Below are 23,759 nucleotides of genomic sequence, written 5' to 3'. Positions count from 1 at the left end.
ACAGGCCTGTCACAGCGCCTAGGAGGGGAAACACACATGGCAGGCGGAAGCAGGCCAGGCAGAAAAAGGGCGTCGCCGGAAGTGACGCAAGTACAACATAGCCGCGTCGCCGGAAGTGACATAAGACGGCGGCGACGCGTCGCCCGTCGCGCAGTGCGACCTTCCCAATATGGTGAAACGGGCGGGACTTAATTCTGCTGGACCAATAGTGCGCCGCGACCGGCCGGAAGGGGCGGGGCGAAGGGCTGTCACTGGCCTGCCTCGCACACCCGGGGCCCCGGCGGCGCTGGTGGTTGGGGAGTGAAGCTTCTGGAAGGCCCGGCCCGGCGCGGCGCGGCTTGACGACGGCGAAGGGCGTTGGGCGGGCGCGATCGCGGCGGACTCGGCCGGCCGGCGACTCGACTCGACGCGGCGCTTCTCCTCCCCCGTCCCCGCCGCAGCATGAACCACAAGAGCAAGAAGCGCATCCGCGAGGCCAAGCGCAGCGCGCGGCCCGAGCTCAAGGACTCGCTCGACTGGACGCGGCACAACTACTACGAGAGCTTCGCGCTCAACCCGGCGGCCGTGGCGGTGAGCGGGCTCGAGCGGCGCCTCCCCGCACCCACACCTCCCGCTGGGTCCGCCCGCACGGCCCCGCCACGAGGCCCAGCCCGGCTGCTGGGCGGGGCGCGCGGCCTGTCAGGGCCCCGAGTGCGGGCAGCGGGGGTTCCCGCATCGGGGTGCGCGCCTGAAGGCCAGACACCCGCATCCAGACCCGAACCCCCGCCCGCAGACAGCTCGTGAGCTGCCGGCACCTCTTGCAAAGGCAAAGGCGCCTCCCGGGGGTCTGGGTGGTATCTCACCTTGGCACCTTCCATCTCTCTCTCCCGGGTCTCTTTTTCTTTTTGGTTTTTGGGTCACGCCCGGCAGCGCTCAGGGGTTCCCCCTGGCTCTACGCTCAGAAATCGCTCCTGGCAGGCTCAGGGGGGGATCCTACGGGAGACAGGGATTCGAACCGCAGTCCTTCTGCATGCAAGGCAAACACCCTATCTCAAGGCTATCTCTCTGGCCCTCTCTCACTGCATTTTAATGTTTTTATTTTTTTGGTTTTTGGGTCCCACCCGGCAGTGCTCAGGGGTTCCTCCTGGCTCTAGGCTCAGAAATCGCTCCTGGCAGGCTCAAGGGGGGAGCCTATGGGAGGCCGGGATTCGAAACCCACCCGTCCTTCTGCATGCAGAGCAAACGCCTTACCCCCATGCTATCTCTCCTGCCCCTCCTGAGTCTCTTTTCAATTCCCCGATTTGACTTGAAGACTTCATTTTTCTTCCCAACCCCTGCAGGATAACGTAGAAAGGGCCGACGCGCTGCAGCTGTCCGTGGAGGAGTTCGTGGAGCGCTACGAGCGCCCCTACAAGCCCGTGGTGCTGCTCAACGCCCAGGAGGGCTGGTCTGCACAGGGCAAGTGGACGTTGGAGCGGCTCAAGCGCAAGTACCGCAACCAGAAGTTCAAGTGCGGCGAGGACAACGACGGCTACTCGGTGAAGATGAAGATGAAGTATTACATCGAGTACATGGAGAGCACCCGCGACGACAGCCCCCTCTACATCTTCGACAGCAGCTACGGGGAGCACCCCAAGAGGAAGAAGCTGCTGGAAGACTACCAGGTGCCCAAGTTTTTCACCGACGACCTGTTCCAGTACGCGGGGGAGAAGCGGAGGCCTCCTTACAGGTAAAGTACCTCGTGCCCACAGGCTCCTCTGAGACAGCAAGTTGGGGGACCCACTCCCCCAGTTCAGCAGCCTGCGTTCTTTCCAAATCACAGTGAGTGGTTCCTTGGGGCTGGAGCATAGCACACTGGGGAGGGCGTTCGCTGCCTTGCACATGGCCGGCCAACCTAGGTTTGATCTCTGGTCTCCCAGAGGTTCCTCTGAGCTCCGCCAGGAGTGATTCCTTAGCACAGAGCCAGGAGCACCTGAGAACGCAGGGTGTGACCCAAAACCAACAATAAACTGGTTGTCACGGAATGGTTTGATCTCAGTGGTCAGGGTGCTGTGTGTTGCTCCTTCCTTATATCTGAAACAGCAGCCAGAGCTGAACTGCTATGTTGGACACCAGAAGGTTCTGACCTGGAAGGAAGTGACACCCCACCACCACACCCAAGGTTCTCAGACCCGGAAGAAAATGATCCCCCAGCCCATGGGTACACACACACACCCTCTGGAACTTGGGAGTCTAGCAGGATGATCAGATCTAGTTAACCCTTCCCATCTTGTGGTGTTTCGTCGTCTTCTAGGTGGTTTGTGATGGGGCCACCCCGCTCAGGAACTGGCATTCACATCGATCCTCTGGGGACCAGCGCCTGGAACGCCTTAGTACAGGGCCACAAGCGCTGGTGCCTGTTCCCCACCAGCACGCCCCGGGAGCTCATCAAAGTGACTCGAGAAGAAGGGGGTAACCAGCAGGACGAGGCCATCACGTGGTTCAGCATCATTCACCCCCGGACGCAGCTTCCCACCTGGCCGCCTGAGTTCAAACCGCTGGAAATCTTACAGAAACCCGGAGAGACTGTGTTTGTCCCAGGTACACAGGGACCCGGAGGAGGCCCGTTCTTTGCCTAGTGCTTGGTCGGTGCGAAGCGGAGCACTGTGGAGTGAGTCCAACAAACCCCTCTGCATGTTGACTCATGACTTGCCATGGGTGCAGGGAGGCTCCTGTCCTGCTCTGTTTTGGGGACATACCCCCAACTAGGACGTGACTTGTATCAGTAGCCTGCAGCCTTGATCTAAATCATCTTTGGGGGACAGGGAAGGAGCACAGATGGCTCCGTTCAGGGCTCACTGCCCAGCAGTGCTCAGAGAGCCTGCCTGGACTCCCACAGCCACACCTATGTTCAGTCACATCTCTCCATCTCCCCATGGCACCAGAGAGGCTGGCTCGTGCAGTTGGGATGCTGCTAGACAGTACCCCTGCCTGCCCTCTGTCCTCAGTCCAGGCTCCGAGTCTGCCTCCCATACCCCCAGGGTTGTAGATCCTGAACCCCTCATAGAAGCACAGAAGCGTAGGGCTCGGCTCTGCTGTGGGGTGCAGTCTGGCCTCACTCACTGTCTTGCTCACTCGCTCCTGCCTTTTAGGAGGCTGGTGGCACGTTGTGCTCAACCTCGACACCACCATTGCCATCACCCAGAACTTTGCCAGCAGCACCAACTTCCCCGTGGTGTGGCACAAGACAGTAAGGGGGAGACCAAAGCTGTCGAGAAAGTGGTACAGGTGAGAGACCGTGTTTGTCTTTCATTCCTTCCAGTGTCCGTCCCCGAGATGTGATGTGCTGGCCCGGCCCGTGTGTTCCCTCTGCTGTGGACACACACGGGCTGGTCCCAGCCAGGCTTGGGTAAGACTCAGGGCCATGACCATGGGATGGGTTAGACTCAGACTAGCAGGTCGGGGCCCTGTGCATTTCTGGGCTGGAAACATGACGAACGGACATGCACTCACCGGGCCATGTTTCTGCCAGTTTGTGTTTCGTGTCCTTCGTGTCTACCATGATTTAGTTCATTTCTGCTTCTCTGAAGCCAGCCCTCGCAAGCTGGGAGCTATGTGGTTTGGGTTAGTTTTGGTGAATTTTTTTTTTATTTTTATTTTTTGGGGGGTGGCCCACAGCCTCCTTTCTCCCCCACCCCACTTGAACTTCATATCCTCAGTTCTTGGGGGTGAGCCCAGCACCCCAGAGACTTAGTGCGTCTGTTTATCCACAGAACAGATACTGCACGGGCAGCGGCAGTGCCAGCCACCCCCAGCTACCCCGGGCCACTGTCCCCCAACCCTGGCCTGGAGGGACCAGCTCTCGGGGTAAGAGGGGGGTTCCGGCTTGTCTGGGCTCGGCCTCTGCAGAGAGGGCCGGCAGGGGTGGTGGCTGCCGACCCCAGGCTCTGAGGGGAGGGTGCGGCTGTGGCCCCCCCTCCCCTGTGCCCGGGACCTGCTCCCCAGCCAGACTCGCTGACTGAGCCGCCTCCCATCACTCAGGGCTGCTCTGTGGCAGGAAGGGTTCTCGGGGGTCCTCCCCTGAGGCCAGGCCTCTTTGCCCCTTGCCACATGGACACCCCATGTGCTTGCTCCCAGATGCCATGGTAGCTGGTTTTCCTCCCAAAAGGGCCAGCGTAGCCTCTTAGGCTCTGACTCCTGGCACTTTGAGAGAGGCCTGGGCTTGGCTTGGGGGTCCTGCGAAGCCCCCTACTGAGCCACGGCCTTGTCTCTAGGATCTTGAAGCAGGAGCACCCCGAGCTGGCAGTCCTGGCTGACTCGGTTGACCTACAGGAGTCCACGGGCATCGCCTCAGACAGCTCCAGTGACTCCTCCAGCTCCTCTAGCTCAAGCTCGTCAGACTCCGACTCAGAGGTTAGTCCTCCCGGGGTGCGTCTCCTCTCCCCAGCGCCTCCACGGCCATGGGGGAGTAATGGTGTGATGGCTAGGACCCCGCTGTTGGCAGACAGGTGTGGGGGGGGGGTCCCATGTGCGCATCCAGAACCTGTCCTGGCCTCTGCCCGGTAGGGAAAACCAGAAAAAGCTGTTAAGACACTGCAGAGGGGCTGGGCCTGGCCAGACCCCATTGTATCCTGGGATTCAAGGTTTGTGCTCCAGGGTTTGAGGCCCTTTGCCCAGTGTAGCCAAAATAGACCCGGGCTGCAGCTCAGCCTTTGTTCTTGGTGGCACCTCGTATTGGACACTGAGGTGCGGGTGGCCACGGCAGAGACACTGCCACCCAAGCTGACTCAAGCGATCTCAGCGACGTTTCTTCTTGTGGGCCAGATGCAGGCTGACGTCCTGTCTGTCTCTCGGGCTGACGTTCTGTTTGTCTGTCTCTCTGGCTCTCCCCAACAGTGCGAGTCCGGGTCAGAGGGTGACAGCGCAGCGCACCGCAGGAAGAAGCGGAGGACATGTGGCCTAATGGGCAACGGGGACACCACCTCACAGGATGACTGTGTGAGCAAAGAGCGCAGCTCGTCCAGGTGACCCTCTGGGCACACTCACGCCGTGGCGTCCGTCTCCAGGGCAGCCGGGTCCACCAGGGGCTGAGCCGAAGAGGGTGCTGGGTGGCAGCCGCAGACCAGGACAGGCCATGTGAGCCAGGACAGAAGACCGGGGACGATCTGGGATCCCGAGGCCGATCTCTAGCTGGTGGCACTCCCATCTGCAGAGAAGTCGGTTTATCACACACCAAGGCAGGAGTCAGGAAGGTGCCAAGGAAACCCTTTACACTTACGTTATTTAATAAAAATCCAGCTCATTTTAGTTTTTGGGAAAGTGTTTTTCATTGAGATTCCTGCTGCCCCTCCTTTATTTATTTATTTTTGGCCTATTTCTTTGGTTTTAATTTTGAGGTCATACCTGACATGCTCAGAGGTTACTCCAGGCTCTGCTCAAGAATCATTCCTGGGGCCGGAGAGATAGCATGGAAGTAAGGCGTTTGCCTTTCATGCAGGAGGTCATCAGTTTGAATCCCGGCGCCCCATATGGTCCCCTGTGCCTGCCAGGAGCAAGTTCTGAGCCTGGAGCCAGGAATAACCTCTGAGCACTGCCGGGTGTGACCCAAGAACCAAAAAAAAAAAAAAAAATCATTTCTGATGGGTTCAGGGGACCATATGGGATGCAGGAATTAGACCTCAGGTTTGGCCTCATACAAGGCAAGTGCCCTACCCACTGTTCTATCTTTCTGGCGGTTTCATCCCTGTGATCCCTGAGCGCTACTGGGTGTGACCCAGAGTTCCAAAAATGACTGGACAAGGGGCCGGAGAGATGGCATGGAAATAAGGTGTTTTGCCTTGCATGCGTAAGGACGGTGGTTCAAATCCCAGCATCCCATATGGTCCCCTGAGCCTGCCAGGAGCAATTTCTGAACGTAGAGCCAGAGAGTAACCCCTGAGCGCTGTCAGGTGTGACCCCTTCTCCCCCCCCCCCAAATAAAATGATTGGACAAGCTCCACGAAGGCAGGGGGGCACTACAGGTCCTGCTGTATGTGGTTTCTGAAGCCAAGTCAGTCTGGTACCTTGAGGCAGAGGGAAGGAGGGGGATTCCACGCCTGACCTGGGACCTCAGTCAGGTTCCTCTCTGAGGTTGACAGTAGCACCTTCCCAGTGACAGGCTGAGGAGACCCTGGTGGCGGGGAGGAGTGGTACTGGAATGATGACAAAGTTGCTAAGTGTCCTCATGAGGCCTGACACCTGCGGGTGGCACACCCAGCCCGGCACAGTCCATTCACCCTGGGGGTCCTGACCTTTGTCCACTGTGTTCTATATGGGGGGGGGGGGGTCTTGGGTGGTTGTGAACTGGGTCCCTTGCAGTATCTGTGCACCCCTTGCCTCTCAGGTGCCCACAGGTCTGAGGTTTTGATGGGCCTGTCCCTTTAGTCTGTGGCCCATGTCCCACAGAGAGGCTCCGCCCAGGCCCGAGCCATGCTGGTGGCGCAGTCTGGTCTTGCCAGCATTTCCCCTACCTGCCCTCTGACTCACGGGTGCCTGAGCCTCCAGACTGAAAGAAACATGGAGAAACCAGGGGTCAGTGTGGGATAGACCCCGGTGAAGTGCTTGAGTAGACAGGAAAGTTGCGGAGATCCCAGCAGAGAGGCGTGTCCTGGAGGAACAAAGACACACATATTTGTATGCAAGTGTGCATTCATGCGAGTATGTATGCTAATGCGTGCGTGTGTATTTGTGCCTGGGTGCCAGAGGCTCCCGTGGTAGGTTCCTGTGAAGTCTGGTTTCTCTCACCATGCTTCACTGTGTCAAAATGTCACACTAGGTCCAGAGATAGCTTAATGGGCTTGAGTGCAATGTAGGAGACTGGGGGGATCAAATGGTCTCCTGAGCCCCCTCTGGAACTACCCCTGAGCCACAGGGCCGAAAAAAAAAAACAGCATCTCTGGATGTGTTCTCCCAAAAAACAACAAAATATCTCTACTGAGGTTCCATTGTATCCAGTCAAGCCAGTGGTCACAGTGCCCTCAGGCGGTGGCATTTAACAGGCTCTCATTACAACTGCCAAAACTAGAGTAGGGTTCTTGGAAATCACCCCTCCCTGCCCACTCCCAGGCCACTGCACATGGCAGCACTTGATTTGAGGTCAGCAATAGTAGAAGGTAGAGTGCTTGCCTTAATGTGTCCGACTGGCATCCCATATGCTTCCCTGAAGCTGCCAGGAGTGATCCCTGAGCATGGCAGGATATGACCCAAAGACAGACAAAACTTTAAATCTTGGTTTTTTTGTTACTGGTTTATTCCTCTTCACCTCCATCTGAAAATCAGTGAGTAAAAACAATATACTATATACGTGGGATTGCTTTTACATTATATTTTATGGGCCAGGAATGTAGCTCAGGACTAGAGCACAAGCTTTGCACATCTGAGGCCCTTAGTCTCCACCCCCCTGCACCATGGTACAAGGGACAAAGACCAAAACTCTTCAGCACGTTGGAAGTCCTGTGGTCAGAAATTCAGCCAAGAGTTGGAGCAACAGTCCAGCGGGGAGGATTCTTAATTTTGCACCCGGTGGACCTGGGTTTGATCTCCAGCATCCCAGAGGGTCCCCTGAGCGCCAGGAATGAATAGAATGATTCCTGAGCAGAGCCAGGGTACCCCTGAGCACCACCAGCAAGAATTCCCGAGTGCAGAGTCAGGAGTACCCCGAGCATGGGGCAAAAACCCAACAACAAAAGGATGAGTGTGATGGATCCTTCAAACCGCTTTTCATGGAACCGCCTGACTGCAGAGCAGCAGACCTGCCTGCCGTCGCACACCGACGGGACCAAAGGGCCTGGAAAGCTGTCAAAGCGCCTGCAAAGAGGGGCGGGGCTTCAGCGTAGACACGCCCCCACAGAGGGACACGGCAGAAGCTCCGCCCCCAGGGCGGGTCTCGGACAGTTTCCGTTCGGTGGGTGAAGGCCCTTCCCCCGGAGGCGTGTCCTCGTGGTGGCTCCGCCCCTTGGGCGTGTCTAAAGAGCGGGTTCCGCCCTGTAGGTGGGCCGAGGCTCCTCCCTAGGGGCGTGACTATGGAAATAGACCCCGCCTTCTAGGCCAATCGTGGATCGAGGCTCCGCCTAAGGGGCGTACTAAAAGGAGGCCCCGCCCACATGTTGAGCGCGATTGGATGCTCCGCCCCTAAGGGGGCGTGTCTAGCAAAGTATTCCACCCAGTGGGCGGAGCCCCGCTGCTTCCCGCGGTCCCTCCGGCCCCGCACTCGGGCGGCCGCGGCGCGATGGAGGCGCCGGCGCAGCTGCTGGCGGCGGTGCCCGCGCTCGCCACGGCGCTGGCGCTGCTGCTGGCCTGGCTGCTGCTGCGGCGCGGGGCGGCCTCGAAGCGCGAGCCCGGGAAGCCCGAGAAGGCCGTGGCAGCGGCGCCGGCCGAGGAGCAGGACACCCAGGCCAGGAAGGTACGACCCACCCGGCCCCCGTGCGCCCCGAACCCTGCACCCCGCCGGCGTGATCGTGGGCAGGTGGGTCTGGCCGAAGGGAAGGGCGGCCTCGCGTCCACTCTAACCGAGCCTCCGGAGACCTGAGTCCACCCCCAGGGTGGGATCTCTCGGAGAAGCCCTGGAGTGCTGCCCCTTGCCCAGCCCCTGGGCTGGCCTTGGGGCGCACAGCTGAGCACCCCTGCACCTGAGTCCACCCTCTCAAGACCCACTTGCAAGGCCAGGATGTCCCGGAGAATAAAACGTCCCTGACCAGGGGGGCTGAGAAGGACCCCCAAGTTTTCAGCACCCTCTGCCAGACAACCACCACCACCACCCTTATGGTTCTTCCTGAGCGCCTCGGCCTGTGGGGTCGGGAAGGGACACTCAGATGGCCCCATGGAGGCCAGCAGAGCCTGTGTCGTCAGCAGCTTTTCCTGCCCACTTTGTCTCCTGCCGGACACAATGGGGGCCCCTCACCCCCGCAGGCAGCCCAGGCTTCTCTCTGCTGAGTGGCTAGATCCCCCTCCCTGCAGCCTGCTTGACAAGTGGGTGAGTGATCGTGTCATTAGAGTCTGTGTGTGTGAGGAGGGGCCCCTACAATACATCTAGTGTTCTTCGGTGGGGGGGACCCGCACCCTGTGGCTGCTCCTGGACTGGGGCCCGAGTGTGGCCGGACACAGAGGCCTTCGCACCCGCTCCTAAGGCCTCCGTCATCCCCCCATGGGCCTGCCTGACAGTCTTGAGGGGAAGATGCAATTCCCAGGACATTGGCTCTGACCTGGAGGGGACGCTGAGTGTCCCCCACACACTTCTTGCGAACCAGCATTGTCCCATGCCCCCTTCATAAACAGGCCCCCCTTGGTCCTCACGTGCCCTGGGAGCAGACTCGCTGTCCCCTACACATCCGTCTTCCCAGGGGTGGGGTGACCCCAAGAAAAGGCTGGGAAGAAGCTGTGTGGATGTGGACGTGAACGCGGGAGTTTGTTCAGAGCAGATCCTACTGCATTCTTGGCTTATGGAGCCTGAAGAGCCCCCCTTCCCGCCCCCATTCCCCAGGGGACACCGCCAGGCAGGCGCAGAAGCAGGCCGGCCTCTGCCAGCTTTGCAGAGAGAAAGGAAGACCGACCCAGGGGACCCACTCACCGCCACCTCCTTCCTTCCACCCGCCTGCTCTTTCCTGGGCAGCGCCGCCTCCGCTCCCGGACTGGTCACTGAGTGCGGGGAGGAAACCCTGGGCTCCTTGGTTCATCAAGATGAAGAAGCAGGGGGCTGAGAAATGGGGGGCAGGGGAGGCCCTTGTTCTTTTGTCTCTCCTAGGGATTGGAGTGGGATGACAGGTAACCAGACCCTCTCAGACAATGACAAGACAAGGGGATGGTGCCCAGAGCAGGAAGTGACTTTTAAGGCACTTAAAAGTACATGTTGGGTGGGGGTAGAAAGGGGCAGCAATCTCTCGGGCAGGATCGAAGCCAGGTGACCCTGAACTGTGTCCTCTGTCTGAGGCTAGGAAGCAGGAGAGGGGAGGTTTTAGGGTGCTGTGAGTATTACCCTATTCCCTGGGCAGCATTACTGGCCAGTTGATTTCACCGCCCAGTAGACGAGGGGCTGGAGCGATAGCACAGCGGAGAGGGTGTTTGCCTTGCATATGGCTAACCTGGATTTGATCCCCAGCATTCCATAGGATCCCCCTGAGTACCATAGCTAGGAGTCACCCCTGAGCTCCACTGGGTGTGGCCCTAAAGATGACAGGTGAGGGTCCTTCCCAGGCCTCAGGAAGGGAGGGAGGGAGGAAGGAAGGAAGGAAGGAAGGAAGGAAGGAAGGAAGGAAGGAAGGGAGGGAGGGAGGGAGGGAGGGAGGGAGGGAGGGAGGGAGGAAGGGAAGGAGGAAGGAAGGAAGGAAAAATAGAGAAGAAAGGAGGAAGAGAGGAAGAGGAAAGGAAAGTCAGGTTGGGCTTTCCTGATGGAAGAGTCTTCCAGCCCAGAGGGGAAGCCGGATCTTCGGGCTGGGGCCAGGAAAAGAAAGACCTGCAGGACAAGCATGTCCCAGCCAGCCAGGCTCTGGGCCTCTCTGGGGCTGGTAGAAAATTCCAAAAGAGCACAGGGTGGAGAGTTTCTCATTCCACTCTAGGGCGCGACCAGGCTGTAGCCCCCCTAGTCTGTGAGGTCTGAGCCACTCCTTCAGGCTGGGTTTTTTCTTTTCCTTTTAAAAAATGTTTCTGGAGGAGCCAGAGCAATAGCACAGCAGCAGGGTGTTTACCTTGCACGCGGCCGACCCAGGACAGACAGTGGTCCAAATCCCGGCATCCCATATGGTCACACAGCCTGCCAGGAGCGATTTCTGAACACAGAACCAGGATTAACCCCAACCCAGCGCCACTGGGGATGACCCAAAAACAACCTTAAACCATGGCCTCTACAGCTCCTCAGGCCCTGCCCTGCTCCCCACCACTGCCCTCAGCTAGGCACCCCTCCAAGACCTCCTGGAAAACCCTTCTGGCCTGCCCCTCCCCAATACAGGCCCCTCACCTGCCATTTCTGTATCCTTAGCCACGTGAGGGGTGTCAGGGGTCCCCCCATGCACACATGTCCACACTTGACACTGAGCTCCTTGGCTCTTCCCCAGAGCTCAGCTACAAACCCGACTTCAGGAACAGGGCCTGGGAGTGACCGGTGTGTGTGTGTGTGTGTGTGTGTGTGTGTGTGTGTGTGTGTGTGTGTGTGTGTGTGTGTGTGTGTGTGTGTGTGTGTGGCTCCCCTCACTGTCTGTCCCTACACCTCTGACTCCCACACAGTGCTCAGGGGACCCCATGCTGCTGGCCCCCAACCCACCGTGCATGTCAAACCTGTTCCCATTCGAGCCATTTCAGCCGGATTTTCTCAACTTCACTGAATCACAATAAAACCAAAACCTAAATTTCAACTGATTCCTGGATGTGCAGTCACAGATCTGCTCCAGGGTTGTTGCAGTGGGTCCCACTCTGTGCACACGCCATTTGTCTCTGTCTCTTTGTTTTTATTGTTGTTTTGTTGGTTTTTTGTTTGTTTGTTTTGCGTCACTTGGGGCTCTGCGCTCAGAAATCACTTCAGGCACAGGCTGGAGTGATAGCACAGCAGGGAGGTGTTTGCCTCGCACATAGCTGACCTGGATTCCATCTCCAGAATCCCATAGGGTCCTCCAGGGCTGCCAGGAGTAATTTCTGAGCACAGAGCCAGGAGGCACCCCTGAGCGTCACTGGGTATCCCCCAAAACAAAACAAAACATCACTTCTGGCAGGCTCAAGGAACCAGTGGAATACCGGAGATTGAACCCGGGTCAACTGCTGGCAAGGCAAATGCCCTCTGTGCTATGCTATCACTCCAGTCCTCCTATTAGTCTTTTTGTTTTGTTTTGTTTTGGGGCCACACCCGATGATGCTCAGGGGTTACCCCCAGCTATGCGCTCAGAAATCGCCCCTGGCTTGGGGAACCTTATGGGAGGCCCAGGGATCGAACCACCTCCGTCCATCCTAGGCTACCGGTCACCAGTCCGGCCCCTATTTGTCTTTATAACTTGGGGGCGTCCTCAAATCTGCTTCATACCCCCAGAAGCTTAAATGTTGACTTATTCAAGTCCCTTCACCCTGACCTTTGTATACCGTTTTCATTCTAATCCTTTGCATGAGCCAGAGCCTGCGGTATAGACAGGAGCCCCTCCCCCCCAACTCCTCAAAACACACACATACCCTCCAGGTATGCTGGGCCTGGCCCCCCTGGACGTGTTGGACTCTGTAACTCCATGGATTTCACATGTAACGACCTTCCAAGGACTGCATCTGCTCTGCAGTGTTGGTGCCTCTAAGGCTGTTAAAGCTTAAGCCTCTTCAAGCTTTGGGCTTTTCCGCTTTTTAAATCCTAGGTGCTCCCCAGCTGGTGAGTTCCTGATCTGCCCCTTCCCAAGCCCCCCCACGATGCAAAACATGTGTAGGCTGGGTGGCAGCACATCGGGGAGGGTGTTTGCCTTGCAAACAGCCTACCTGGGTTCGATCCTTGGCATCCCATATGGCCCCAGAACCTTCAAGAAGTGATTGATTGATTTATTTAGTTTTTGGTTTTTGGGTCACACCGGAGAGCGCTCAGGAGTTACTCCTGGCTCTACGCTCCTCCCAGGTTTGGGGGACCATATGGGATTCAAACCACCGTCCTTTGCATGCAAGGCAAACGCCCTACCTCCATGCCATCTCTCCGGCCCCAAGAAGTGATTTCTGAGCACTGAGACAAGAGTAATTCCTGAGCACCGCCTGGGTGTGACCGCCAACAAACTAAACAATCAAGAGCAGATGCGGGCAGGTGGCCTCGGGCTGTGTGGGAACCCTGCGGCTGCCTTTCTTTGCCTTCCTTGGCCTGGCCACTCAATGGTCGTGACCGTCCGTGACCTGTTTCAGCTGTGCCAGCTCTGAGCACATGAGCTTAAGCTCATGAGCTCATGTCTCATGCAACAGACACGGCAATGCCACCTGCTCCCAGAGCACCGCTGTGCCTGGCATGCCCGGCTCCAATCTCTGCTCCTGCCACTGGCATAAGCTCCTGCCCACTCCAACTGTGCATGTCACATTCCTTGAGGGGGTGTGCCATGCTCTGATCTGGGGGAGCTGATGATGCTTTGGCTGGAGACCCCTCAGCTGTTTCCAGGTATTTGTGCTTGTTTGTTCTTTCTTTTGTTGTTTTTGTTTGCTTTTAGGTCATTCCCGGCAGTGCTCAGGGGTTAATCCAGAGTCTGCTCAGAAATCGCACCTGGCAGGCTCGTGAACCATATGGGATGCTTGGGGTCCAACCTGGGTCTGTCCTGGGTCATCTGCATGCAAGGCAAATGCCCTGCTGTGCAGTCTGGCCTTTGTTCTTTCTTTGGGGGTTTTGGGCCACACTTGGCTTCTTCTGATTCTGTGCTCAGGAACCAATCTTGGCAAGCTCTGGGGACCCTAAGGGATACCAGGGATCCAACTTGGGTGGACTGCATACCAAGGCAAATGCCCTGGGGCCAGAGAGATAGCACAGCAGCGTTTGCCTTGCAAGCAGCCAATCCAGGACCAAAGTGGTTGGTTCGAATCCCGGTGTCCCATGCCTGCCAGGAGCTATTTCTGAGCAGACAGCCAGGAGTAACCCCTGAGCACCGCCGGGTGTAGCCCAAAAACCAAAAAAAAAAAGGCAAATGCCCTCCCCATTGTATCATTGTATTATCATTCCAGTCCATTGCCTGTATGTTTTGGGAGACTCATACCCAGTGGTGGTTAGGGCTTAGTCCTGGCTCTGCACTTAGGAACCATCCCTGGAGGGGCTTGGGGGTGACACTCTGGGATGCTGGGCCTGGAACCTGGAGAGACTGTGTGCAATAAACCAGAATAAACAACAATGATGCCCCCAGCACTGAGGTCCAGCGACCAAATGACGCAACACCCCCCCCCCCCCACTCTGCTTTTCTTCCAGGAGGCAGCGTCGGCCCCAGCCCCCATAGTGTCTAAGGAAGATGGTAAGTTGGGGCTCCTTGGTCCTCTCTGGTCCTAGGACTGGGGTGGGGGGTACAGAGCCTACTACAAGGTTCCCTGGGGAGAGGCAGGTGGTGTCTGGGCCCCAGCCAGCCCGCCTCATCCCAGGAGGACACAGACCAGGGACAGGAAGGGGGAACAGGATTGAATGGACCGGGGCCGAAGAGATAGCATGGAGGTAAGGCGTTTACCTTTCATGCAGGAGGTCATCGGTTCGAATCCCGGCATCCCATATGGTCCCCCGTGCCTGCCAGGAGCAATTTCTGAGCCTGGAGCCAGGAATAACCCCAGAGCACTGCCGGGTGTGACCCAAAAAAAAAAAAAAAAAAAACCACAAGAAAAAAGGATTGAATGGGCCAAAATGGGGGGTAGGAGGTGGGCATATGTCAGCCCTTGGGGTTTGGGGGCTCCTCCTTCAGATACACACAGGCTCCCAGAAGGGCTGACTGGGCTGCCCTCCTAGGGGGTTCAGTCTCAGAGAGCTGGGCTGGCAGGGGGAGACTGGAGAGATACCTGGGTCACAGAGACAGGACTGCTGTGACCCGCCCCAGTTCCCCCTGCATCCCCTGATCTTCCCTGTACTCCCCCTATCTAACCCTGCACCTCTCACCTCTCTGCACCTCCCTGTGCCTCCCCTGCCTATCCCATCTCCCCCACTTACCCTTGCCCTGCCCTCTCTGTTCCCTCCCTGCAGGGCCCGGGTGCTTCTCCTTCCACTACAGCCCTGGCAAGCTTCGGGGCAACCAATACAGGAAGATGCTGGCCAGGGAGGAGCTGGAAGAGGAGCAGAGGTAGGACCCCTCCACCAGGTCCCCCTCCTCTGCCCATCCCTCTGTGGGCTCCTGGCCATGCCCCCCTCTGTCTGGAAGCTCCCTCCTTCTGCCCCAGCTGGTGGGAAACATTCTGGGGTGCTTGTACCTTGGTTTCTGAGCCCCAGCCCTCACTGAGCAGCTTGAGTGAGGAGCCTGCACCCCAATGCTCCCCGGGACTAGGGCATCGGGAGGGGTAGCACGGAAAGACCATGGGGAGGATTCCCCCCCTCAGCGCCATCACCCGATGCCACGTCTCTGGGGTGACCCCCGCCTTTGTGTTTCAGGATCGAGCTGACCTCTGACCTCACCTCCCTGTAGCAGGCCCCCCTAGCTCCGAGCCACAAACATTCTTGCAAACCCCCGTGGTAAGGAGCCCAACTCCGGCTGCCGGTCCTCCCCACCCCCTTCTGCCCAGTATCCCCCCCAAACACTTCCCCCACCGCATCATCTCTGTCCCTCCCCCTTAGCCATGCTTCGGGCAGATTCAGGGGTCTGTAACCTCCACCCAGGGCTGCTGGGCCCTTGGCTGTGTGTGAGCGGACATGCCCCATGGGGCCAAAGAGCTCACAGGGGGTGGGGGCAGGGTTAGTGTCCCCTGGGGGACAGGACACTCCAGGGGCAGCAGGGGTCACTCTAAAGTGACTTGGCTTGGAGTCACGCAGCTGGACCCCATTAAGGAGCTGGCATGAGTGAGTTGGCAGCCCAGACTCTGATTTCTTTGTTATTTTTAGTTTTGGGATCACATCCAGCAGTGCTCAGGAGATACTCATGGCTCTGTGCTCAGAAATTACTCCTGGCAGTGTCATGGGATGCTGGGGATCGAAACTGTGTTGATTATATGCAAGGCAAATGTTCGGTAGCTGTGCTATTTATTGCTCCTGCCTCCTATTAGACTCCTATTAGGAAGCTGTGATGGGCACCACCCACTGCTCCCCACATCCTGGGATTTTGGTCACTCAGCCAAGCAGGGAAGCACCTAAAAGGAGGTTTTGGGGCCAAGGAGACAGCACCAGGGGCTGGGTCGAGGCTCCCCCAGCACTGTATGACCCCAGAGCACTGCTGGGAGTAGCCACTGGGTGTCCCTTGTGATCCCCCCATATGTAGGCAGAAGAAGCCAGATCACAAGCATGGCCCCCCGGAGTTGAGCTGGGCATTTCTGGGGAGCCCCTACCTCTAATATGGTATCTGAGCCTTTTCAGAAAAGGCCTGAGGCCCCAGGTTCAAAACAGAGAGGGCTTGAGGGCCTGTGGGCAGCACCCAGCAACAGAAGGAAGCACAGAGAGCAGGGTCAGTCTAGGGGACCCCGATTTTCCGTGGAGGGGGTTTCATGGATCCCAGAGCCATCCTGGGAAATTCTGGGGTCCAACTGCACGCCAGGTCTTACCTTACAAATGGAGTCAGAGCTTCCCTGGGTACTTGTGGCGTTGGGGGGATTGCGTATTGTCGCCCTACCCGCATGCTCCTTGTGTTTGCCTGTGACCCCGCTTGTTCCCTCAGCCCCCAGCATGCTGTCAGCCCCCACCACCCTGCTTGGGACCCCAGTGATGCCGGACCCCACTTCCTGTACCTAGAACTTGGGCGTCAGAGGCTGGTGAGTCCAGCTGTGCCTTTTTGTCTTGGGCTTGATAGTCCCCTTGAGGGACAGTGGGGGAACCCAAAATTACCCCCCATCCCAAAAAAATGCTCAAAGCTGAAATGTGTTCTATTTTGTTTGTTTTTTGTTTTGTTTTTGTTTTGGGGTCACACTCAGCGTTGAAGGGTTACTCCTGGCTCTGTGCTCAGGAATCACTCCTGGCGGTGCTCAGGGGACCATATGGGATTCTAGGGATGGAACCCAGGTTGGCCGTGTACAAAGTAAATGCCCTCCCCGCTGTGCTATTGCTCCCACCACATGTTGTGTTTTGTTTTGTTTTGTTTTGGGGGTCACACTCAGTGGTGCTCAAGGCTTTCTCCTGACTCTATTCTCAGAAACTATTCCTGGAGGTGCTTGGGAACCCTGTTCAGGCCTTTTCTGAACCCAGGTTGGCTGCATGCAAGACAAAAACTCTCCCCACTGTCCCATTGCTCCAGCCCCCAAACAGCCTATTCCTGTTATAGCACTGAGCACTGGCCAGCTAGCCTCTGCCAAGTGCCTCCAACCCAACTCTATTCCTGTCCGAAGCCTGTCCTTTCAGCCTGGGCCCCTGAGGGCTGGGCAGGGTGCACCTACCTGGGTCAGGCCTCCTCTATCCCCCACCCCATACTCAGTTGGGTTTGGGAAGCCTAGCAGCTGCTTCTTGGGGCCTCTTGGCCAGGCCCCTGCCAGCCTGTGGCTGTTTTGGGCTTCTCTCCCAAGCTGCTGCCTCTAGTCTCTGAGTCTGGCAGGGATGGGGGTGGCAGGTGACCGCTGGGGCCCCCTTCCCAGCCTCGCTCCAGGCTGGCATTGACCCGGCTGCATCACACCTCCCCGCCTTCCTTTCATGCAGAGGGTTGCAGATCTTGCTGCATCCCAGCACCCCTGGAAGTAAAGCCCACTGTAGGAGGTACCCAAGATGGCCCCGTACCCAGCTATGCGCGGTACTTCCAGAAGAGGGCGCCAGAGGCACATGCTTGGGCTCCCTCCAGTCTCCAGGATGGGGGTTCCTAGACAAGCTGGGTCCCCAGAAAGGCCAAATCAACCCCATGGTGGAAGACGGTCCCCAGATCAGTCTCAAAGCCCGAAGTTCAAGCTCTGGGTCTCTCCTGCCTAACGACCCCTACATCTGATCACTGTCCCAGACAGACAGAGGAGGCCAGACAAGGCAGCTGGGACCAGATTGTTGGAGTTTTGTGGGGTGCTTTGTGGGGTGCACCGGCCCTGCTGCAACTGACTGGAGGCCAAGATGGGGTTGGAGAGCCAAGCTCGGCTGTTCCCCCTCCTCCCCTCTCTCCTCTCCCAGTGAAGCAGGAAAATCTCTCCCCTTTCTCCAGAGCCCAATGGCTCTTCCTAAAAGGCTTTTCCTTGACTAGTAACATGGGGGGGTGGGGGGGCTCCACAGGGATGCCCTCCCCTATGACACTGCCCTTAGCGACCCCCTCCCAGCCACCTAGTCATGCATGCAGGAGCACTGCTTGGCGAGCTGGGGGCTTTGAGAGTTGCATTTCTACCACATAGCTTTGATTTCTCAGCTTTAAGTCCTAGGTTTTTTGTTTGTTTGTTTCTTTTGGGCCACATCCAGCGGTACTCAGGGAATGCTACGGGATCCCAGGGGATGGAACCTGGGTTGACCATGTGCAAGGCGAACACCCTCCCCTGTTGTGCTATTGCTCTGTTCCCACCCCCCATAAATTCTTGGTATTGCTATTACTCCCAGCCGTGCTCAGGCACTACTCCCAGTTTGGTGCTCAGAGGGAGAATGGTGCGGTTCCAAGGATGTACCTCGAGCCTGCTGAATGCCAAGCAAGTGTACGCCCACCCTTGGTGCCCCTCCCTGGCCTTGCTTTTGCTTCTTACTCACCCTGCACCCTCATGTCCCCCAATACTCAGTCTGGTGCCTTTCTGCTTCCCCTTCACGGAACCATCAGTACAGCCGCTGGCCTGTGCCCCCACTGCTCTGCACCTCTGGCAGCGATGGGGGGCCATCACCCCAATTCTCCATCAAGAGAGGAGAGCCTCTCCAGACAAACGAAAAGTGGTGCTTTGGCAGAAACAACAATAATAACCGATAGTGCTGAATGTCAATTTCCCTACAGTCTTTTCCTAGAAGGTTCCCTCGAGGAACCTCGACCTGAGCTGCCCCAGGAACTCCATATTATTTGTGCTTCTTCCTCTGCCCTGACTCCATCTTAGCTGTGTGACTGCAAGTTTTAGGGCATGGTTGGCGGTCCTCAGGGGCTACTCACGGCTCTGTGCTTAGGAATCACTCCTGGTGCGCTCAGGGGATCCTATGGAATGCCAGGGATCGAACCCAGGTCTATCAGAGCAGAGGGGAGAGACACGGTATGGAAAGGTCCCTTGCATGGATGCGACAGGCTGGGCTCCCCTACCCAGGGCAAGGCAAATGCCCTCCTCGCTGTGCCTTTGCTTCGACCCCTTCAACATTATCTGTGGGCAATAGGTTTATTGGGACAATTTCCTGTTTAAAAGCAGGCGGGGGGCTGAAGAGATAGCATAGTGGTAAGGCATTTGCCTTGAATGTGGCCAACCCAGGATGGACCTGGGTTTGATTCCCAGCATCTCATAGGGTCTCCCGAGCCTGCCAACAGTGATTTGAGTGCGAAGCCGAGTACCCCTGTGTCCCAAAAAACAAAAAAAAATTTTAAATTAAAAATAAAAGCAGGCAGGAAGGGGCCAGAGTGATAGCACATAGGGGAGGGTGTTTGCCTTGCACACTGTCGATCCAGGTTCGATCCTTGGCATTCCATAGTGTCCCCTGAGCCTGCCAGGAGTGATTCCTGAGTGCAGAGCCAGGAGGAACCCCTGAGCACTGCCAGTTGTGGCCCAAACTCCCCTCCCTCCAAAAAAAAAAAAAAGGCAGGCAGGAAAGCTAACCCCCAGGCAGGCGACATCATCCCCAGTGCTAATACCACAGGGTCATGGGTCACAGCCCAGTTCCACCCGGTGGCCATGGGGACAAGTGACCAGCAACTACAGCGACTTCCTCCAAGCTGCTTATTCCCACCATTTCTCTGGCACTTCAGGTGAAAACTTCCAGAATGTGAGGGGCCGGGCGGTGGCGCTAGAGGTAAGGTGCCTGCCTTACCTGCGCTAGCCTTGGACGGACCTCGGTTCGATCCCCCGGCATCCCATATGGTCCCCCAAGCCAGGAGCGACTTCTGAGCACATAGCCAGGAGTAACCCCTGAGCGTCACCGGGTGTGGCCCAAAAACAAACAAACAAACAAAAAAAAACTTCCAGAATGTGGCTCAGCAAGCCGAGCTTGGTCATTTGGTTTGCAGCTGTTCCTTGACTTCAGTAAACCCAAGCCGAGGTTCTCTCTGGGCTGTGCCATGCTTTTGCGTTTGAGCCCTTTAGGAAAAGTGACTCTGGCTTTGACCCTGCTCCTGTTCTTTTGTGGCTTAAAGCCTGAGCAGTCCAGACATGGCTTCTGTCCATTCCCCTGAGAAACCTGGCCAAGAACGAACACGCACCAAGTCGGGGTTCATGTGGCAGGATCTAGCCTCCTTTCACAGCCTCCACCCTTGCAGCACAAAAGGGGAACCCAGTGCCAAGGTGGCAGCTGTTGGCAGGAGCAGCAGGGTCAGGACAGAGTGTCAAGGGTTGGGATTATAGTCTCCGGCCCCAGGTCCACCTCCTGAAAGGGGACACCTAGCCTCGCTGTGTGGTGGGTGGGGCGAGGGTGACGCCTATAAGCCTGGGGCGGCACTTTCAAGGACCCCGTGCTGGCTGCTATTGCCTCCCCCCAGACACCCTTCCAGGCTGTCTCTGGGCTGAGACTTGTCCAGAAAATTATGAGTGCACTGCTCTACTATTCCTGCCTGGCCCCCCAAAGCCACGCCCATGGCCTTTCCTGGGCCAGAGAAAGGGAGGTCTCCTCTGGGTAGGGGAGCCCAGCCTGTCACATCCATACAAGGGACCTTCCCATACCGTGTCTCCCCTCTCTGCTGTGAACATCTTGCCACAGGGTCCTGGCCCCTCAATGATCAGCAGTTTGCCCCCCCCCCCAACTTACCCCCTCTATTTGGCTGTCTGCAATAGACTCTGATGAGCCCCAGGAAAGAGAAATCCCAAGACCACTGACTTACTTTGGGCCCAAGGCAAGCCCAACATGAGAACCCCAGGTTTTATTTGATTCAGATATTTTTGTCTTTGTTTTTGGGCCATGCTCGGTGGAGGCGCTCAGGGTTCCTCCTGTCCCTGCACTCAGAAATTGCTCCTGGCAGGCTCAGGGACCCTATGGATGCCGAAGATCAAACCTGGGTCGGCTGTGTGCAAAGCAAACCTATCTGCTGTGCTAATGCTCCAGCCCTGTTTTGGTTTTTATGTTGAGTTTTGGGCCACACACAGTGGAGCTCAGGGCCCCCAGAGTCTCTGATTGCCGCCTGCGCCCCCTGCTGGCGAAGGGAAGCGCGTCCTGGGTGCAGTCCCAGGGATGGCTGGGTCACCCCCTCATCTCTCCCCCACAGGGTGCAGAAGGAGCAGCTGGCTGCCATCTTCAAGCTTCTCAAGGACAACAAGGACACGTTTGGGGAGATGAGCGACTATGACGTCCAGGAGCAGCTGCGCCTCTACGACATGTAGCCCCCCGCCCTGCCGGGCCCCACACCCCCACTTGGGGAGGTGTCGCTGACGTTTGTAAGCCTACACGTAGACACAGCTAATATACCACCTGCTCCAGACCATCTCCCAGAGTGTTTGGAGAAGTCCTCAGTCCTTCCCTTGCGGGCCGCCTTGGGGTGCAGAGGGGCTGATATGCACAGAAATAGGGCTGGCAGGGCCCCAAGCCTGGGCATGGATGGTGCATCCAGCCCATGATGTACACTGGGGTGAGTTAAAAGCACCCAGCACTCGAAGTCAGTCTGTATCCTCGGAGGGTTTCTAGAAGCGTAACTCGGCAAGTGGCTGTCCCCAGGTCCGCACTGAGGCCTCAGGTCCAAACGATGGGTACCGTGGGGAGGGTACCTGCCTTACATGCAACTGACCTAGGTTTGATCCTCAGCATCCCATAGGGTTCTCCAACACTGCCAGGAGTGATCCCTGAGCGCAGAGCCAGAGCGAGGAATCAACCTTGAGCGTCACTGGGTGTGGTCCAGAAACCAAAAAGAGAAAAAGAAAAAAAATTGAGGTTTCAAAGTTCTACCCCAGTGGGTTTTCTTCTATCTCAGGGGCCCCAAGTGAGGTTTCTTTAAGGCCTGGTTACAAGAACTTGGCTGGGCACATTAACTGGAAAAATAAATGATTGGATGGGGCCGGTGGGATAGCACAGCAGTATGGCATAGCAGGAAGGACTCTTGCCTTACATGCAGCCAACCCAGGTTCGATTCCCGACATTCCATAGGGTTGCTTGAGCACTACTTGGCGAGATTCCTGAGTGCAGAGCCAATAGTCAGCCCTTGGGCACTGCTGGTTGTGACCCAAAACAAAACAAAAAGGCCCAATGGGGTTGAGGGGTAGCAAAACAGAGAGAGCTTTTGCCTCATACAGGCCCACCATGGTCCATCCCTGATGGCTCATACGTCATTCCACTGTCCCACCAGGAGATCCCTGAACTCAGAGCTAGAGTAAACCCTAAGCACCATCAGGTGTGGCTCCCCGCCCCCAAAAAAGGCCTGATGAACTTGTGTATGGAGTCCCCAAAATGAGCCACACAGTGTCCATGGAGAGATATGGGGGAAGCTCAGGACTCTGTGGGATTCCTGCCCCTGAGATTAGATAATGTTCCGAATGGAGAGCAGCCGTGGGGATCCTATGGGGAGGTGGAGGTCCCCTCCCTGGTCATGGTCCCTTGTGCTACCCACATGGGGGAGGCGCTGGTGTGAGTATGCTGACTCCCCACATCTGTGCTGGTCGCTTGGTCCTTAAGAATTGGCAGATAGGGCCCGGAGAGATAGCACAGTGGCGTTTGCCTTGCAAGCAGCCGATCCAGGACCAAAGGTGGTTGGTTCGAATCCCGGTGTCCCATAGGGTTTCCCCGTGCCTGCCAGGAGCTATTTCTGAGCAGATAGCCAGGAGTAACCCCTGAACACCGCAGGGTGTAGCCCAAAAACAAACAAACAAAAAAAAATTGGCAGATAGGAGCAGTACAGATAGCATGGAGGTAAGGCATTTACCTTGCGTGCAGAAGGATGGTGGTTCGAATTCTGGCATCCCATATGGTCCCCTGTACCTGCCAGGGGCGATTTTTTTTTTTTTTTTTTTTTGATTTTTGGGTCACACCCGGCAGCGCTCAGGGGTTACTCCTGGCTCTATGCTCAGAAATTGCTCCTGGCAGGCACGGGGGACCATATGGGACGCCGGGATTTGAACCACGGACCTTCTGCCTGAAAGGCAAACGCCTTACCTCCATGCTATCTCTCCAACCCCAAGGGGCGATTTCTGAGCATAGAGCCAGGAGTATCCCCTGAGCGCTGCTGGGTGTGACCCAAAAACAAACAAACAAACAAAAAAAGTAAAAGAATCAGCGCATCGGCCTGGAGAGATAGCACAGTGGTGTTTGCCTTGCAAGCAGCCGATCCAGGACCAAAGGTGGTTGGTTCGAATCCCGGTGTCCCATATGGTCCCCCATGCCTACTTGGAGCTATTTCTGAGCAAACAGCCAGGAGTGACCCCTGAGCACTGCTGGTGTGGCCCAAAACAAACCAAAAAAAAAAAAAAGAATCAGCGCTTCTGGGCTGGAGCTATAGCACAGCGAGAAGGGCACTTGCCTTGCATACGACCGATTGGGGTTTTATCCCCACATCCCGTAGGGCTCCTGAGCCGCCAGGAATGATTCCTGAGCTGCCCCACAAACAGATCAGCTGGTTGTTCTCCCCATTCATTCCTCTTCTCCCAGACCTCAGGTCATACCAGCCCAAAAAGCAATCAGAAAAACCTGTACCGGCAGCCTGGCAGATAGTTCAACTCGAAGCAGAAATGGAGGGTCAAGACCCAGGGATCCCAAGGCAGCACACTGGGGCACAGATGTGACTCCCCTCACTTGGGCCATGGACCAGGGATTCTGCAGGCTGGTGCAGGAACTGCATGGTAGGGACCCCCAGGTGCAAGAAAATGGGGCCTCCACCCCATTGCAGACCAGAGGAAACTGGCCAGAGAATATTACGTGTCTGTGCCCACCTGACTGCACCCTACACATGGACGGAGGGATTTGGGGAGACACTGGGGTCCCCAGGAAATGGTTGAGAGGTTGGGATCCAGGCTCGAACGTTATGTCTAGACCAGTGTCTGCTCTTCCATCGTCCATTCCTACCACCTCTTGGGGACACCCTGAAGTCTGTTTCAGTGCCTCCGGGCAGAGGCGCCAGCAAGGATGCTGTCCTCGGGAGCCCCAAATTGGACATACTCATGAGGGCACGAAGAGACTTCACTGGAGA

At 57.0% G+C, this 23,759-nt stretch overlaps 2 protein-coding genes across 3 annotated transcripts; both read left to right on the top strand.

Moving 5' to 3' along the window:
* The first annotated feature begins 373 nt into the window (after window positions 1-373).
* Window positions 374-4,992, top strand: JMJD6 (jumonji domain containing 6, arginine demethylase and lysine hydroxylase). 2 transcript variants are annotated; one of them, XM_049776574.1, is made up of 6 exons: window positions 374-570; window positions 1,320-1,708; window positions 2,273-2,559; window positions 3,111-3,246; window positions 4,233-4,371; window positions 4,855-4,992. In XM_049776574.1, exons 1-6 carry the CDS (start codon window positions 442-444, stop codon window positions 4,984-4,986), a joined length of 1,212 nt encoding a protein of 403 aa, XP_049632531.1. In that variant the 5' UTR covers window positions 374-441; the 3' UTR covers window positions 4,987-4,992. The 2 variants fall into 2 exon arrangements, with proteins under 2 accessions (XP_049632531.1, XP_049632539.1); XM_049776582.1 differs by lacking the exons at window positions 4,233-4,371; window positions 4,855-4,992 and adding an exon at window positions 3,732-3,971.
* A 3,214-nt stretch (window positions 4,993-8,206) lies between these two features.
* MXRA7 (matrix remodeling associated 7) lies at window positions 8,207-21,073 on the top strand. The gene is made up of 4 exons (XM_049776990.1): window positions 8,207-8,398; window positions 13,880-13,922; window positions 14,633-14,729; window positions 20,856-21,073. Exons 1-4 carry the CDS (start codon window positions 8,225-8,227, stop codon window positions 20,968-20,970), a joined length of 429 nt encoding a protein of 142 aa, XP_049632947.1. The 5' UTR covers window positions 8,207-8,224; the 3' UTR covers window positions 20,971-21,073.
* Window positions 21,074-23,759: the final 2,686 nt, after the last annotated feature.

This window comes from Suncus etruscus, chromosome 1, assembly GCF_024139225.1.
Source record: "Suncus etruscus isolate mSunEtr1 chromosome 1, mSunEtr1.pri.cur, whole genome shotgun sequence".
NCBI lineage: Eukaryota > Metazoa > Chordata > Mammalia > Eulipotyphla > Soricidae > Suncus > Suncus etruscus.
This window is presented reverse-complemented; position numbering and strand designations above follow the sequence as displayed.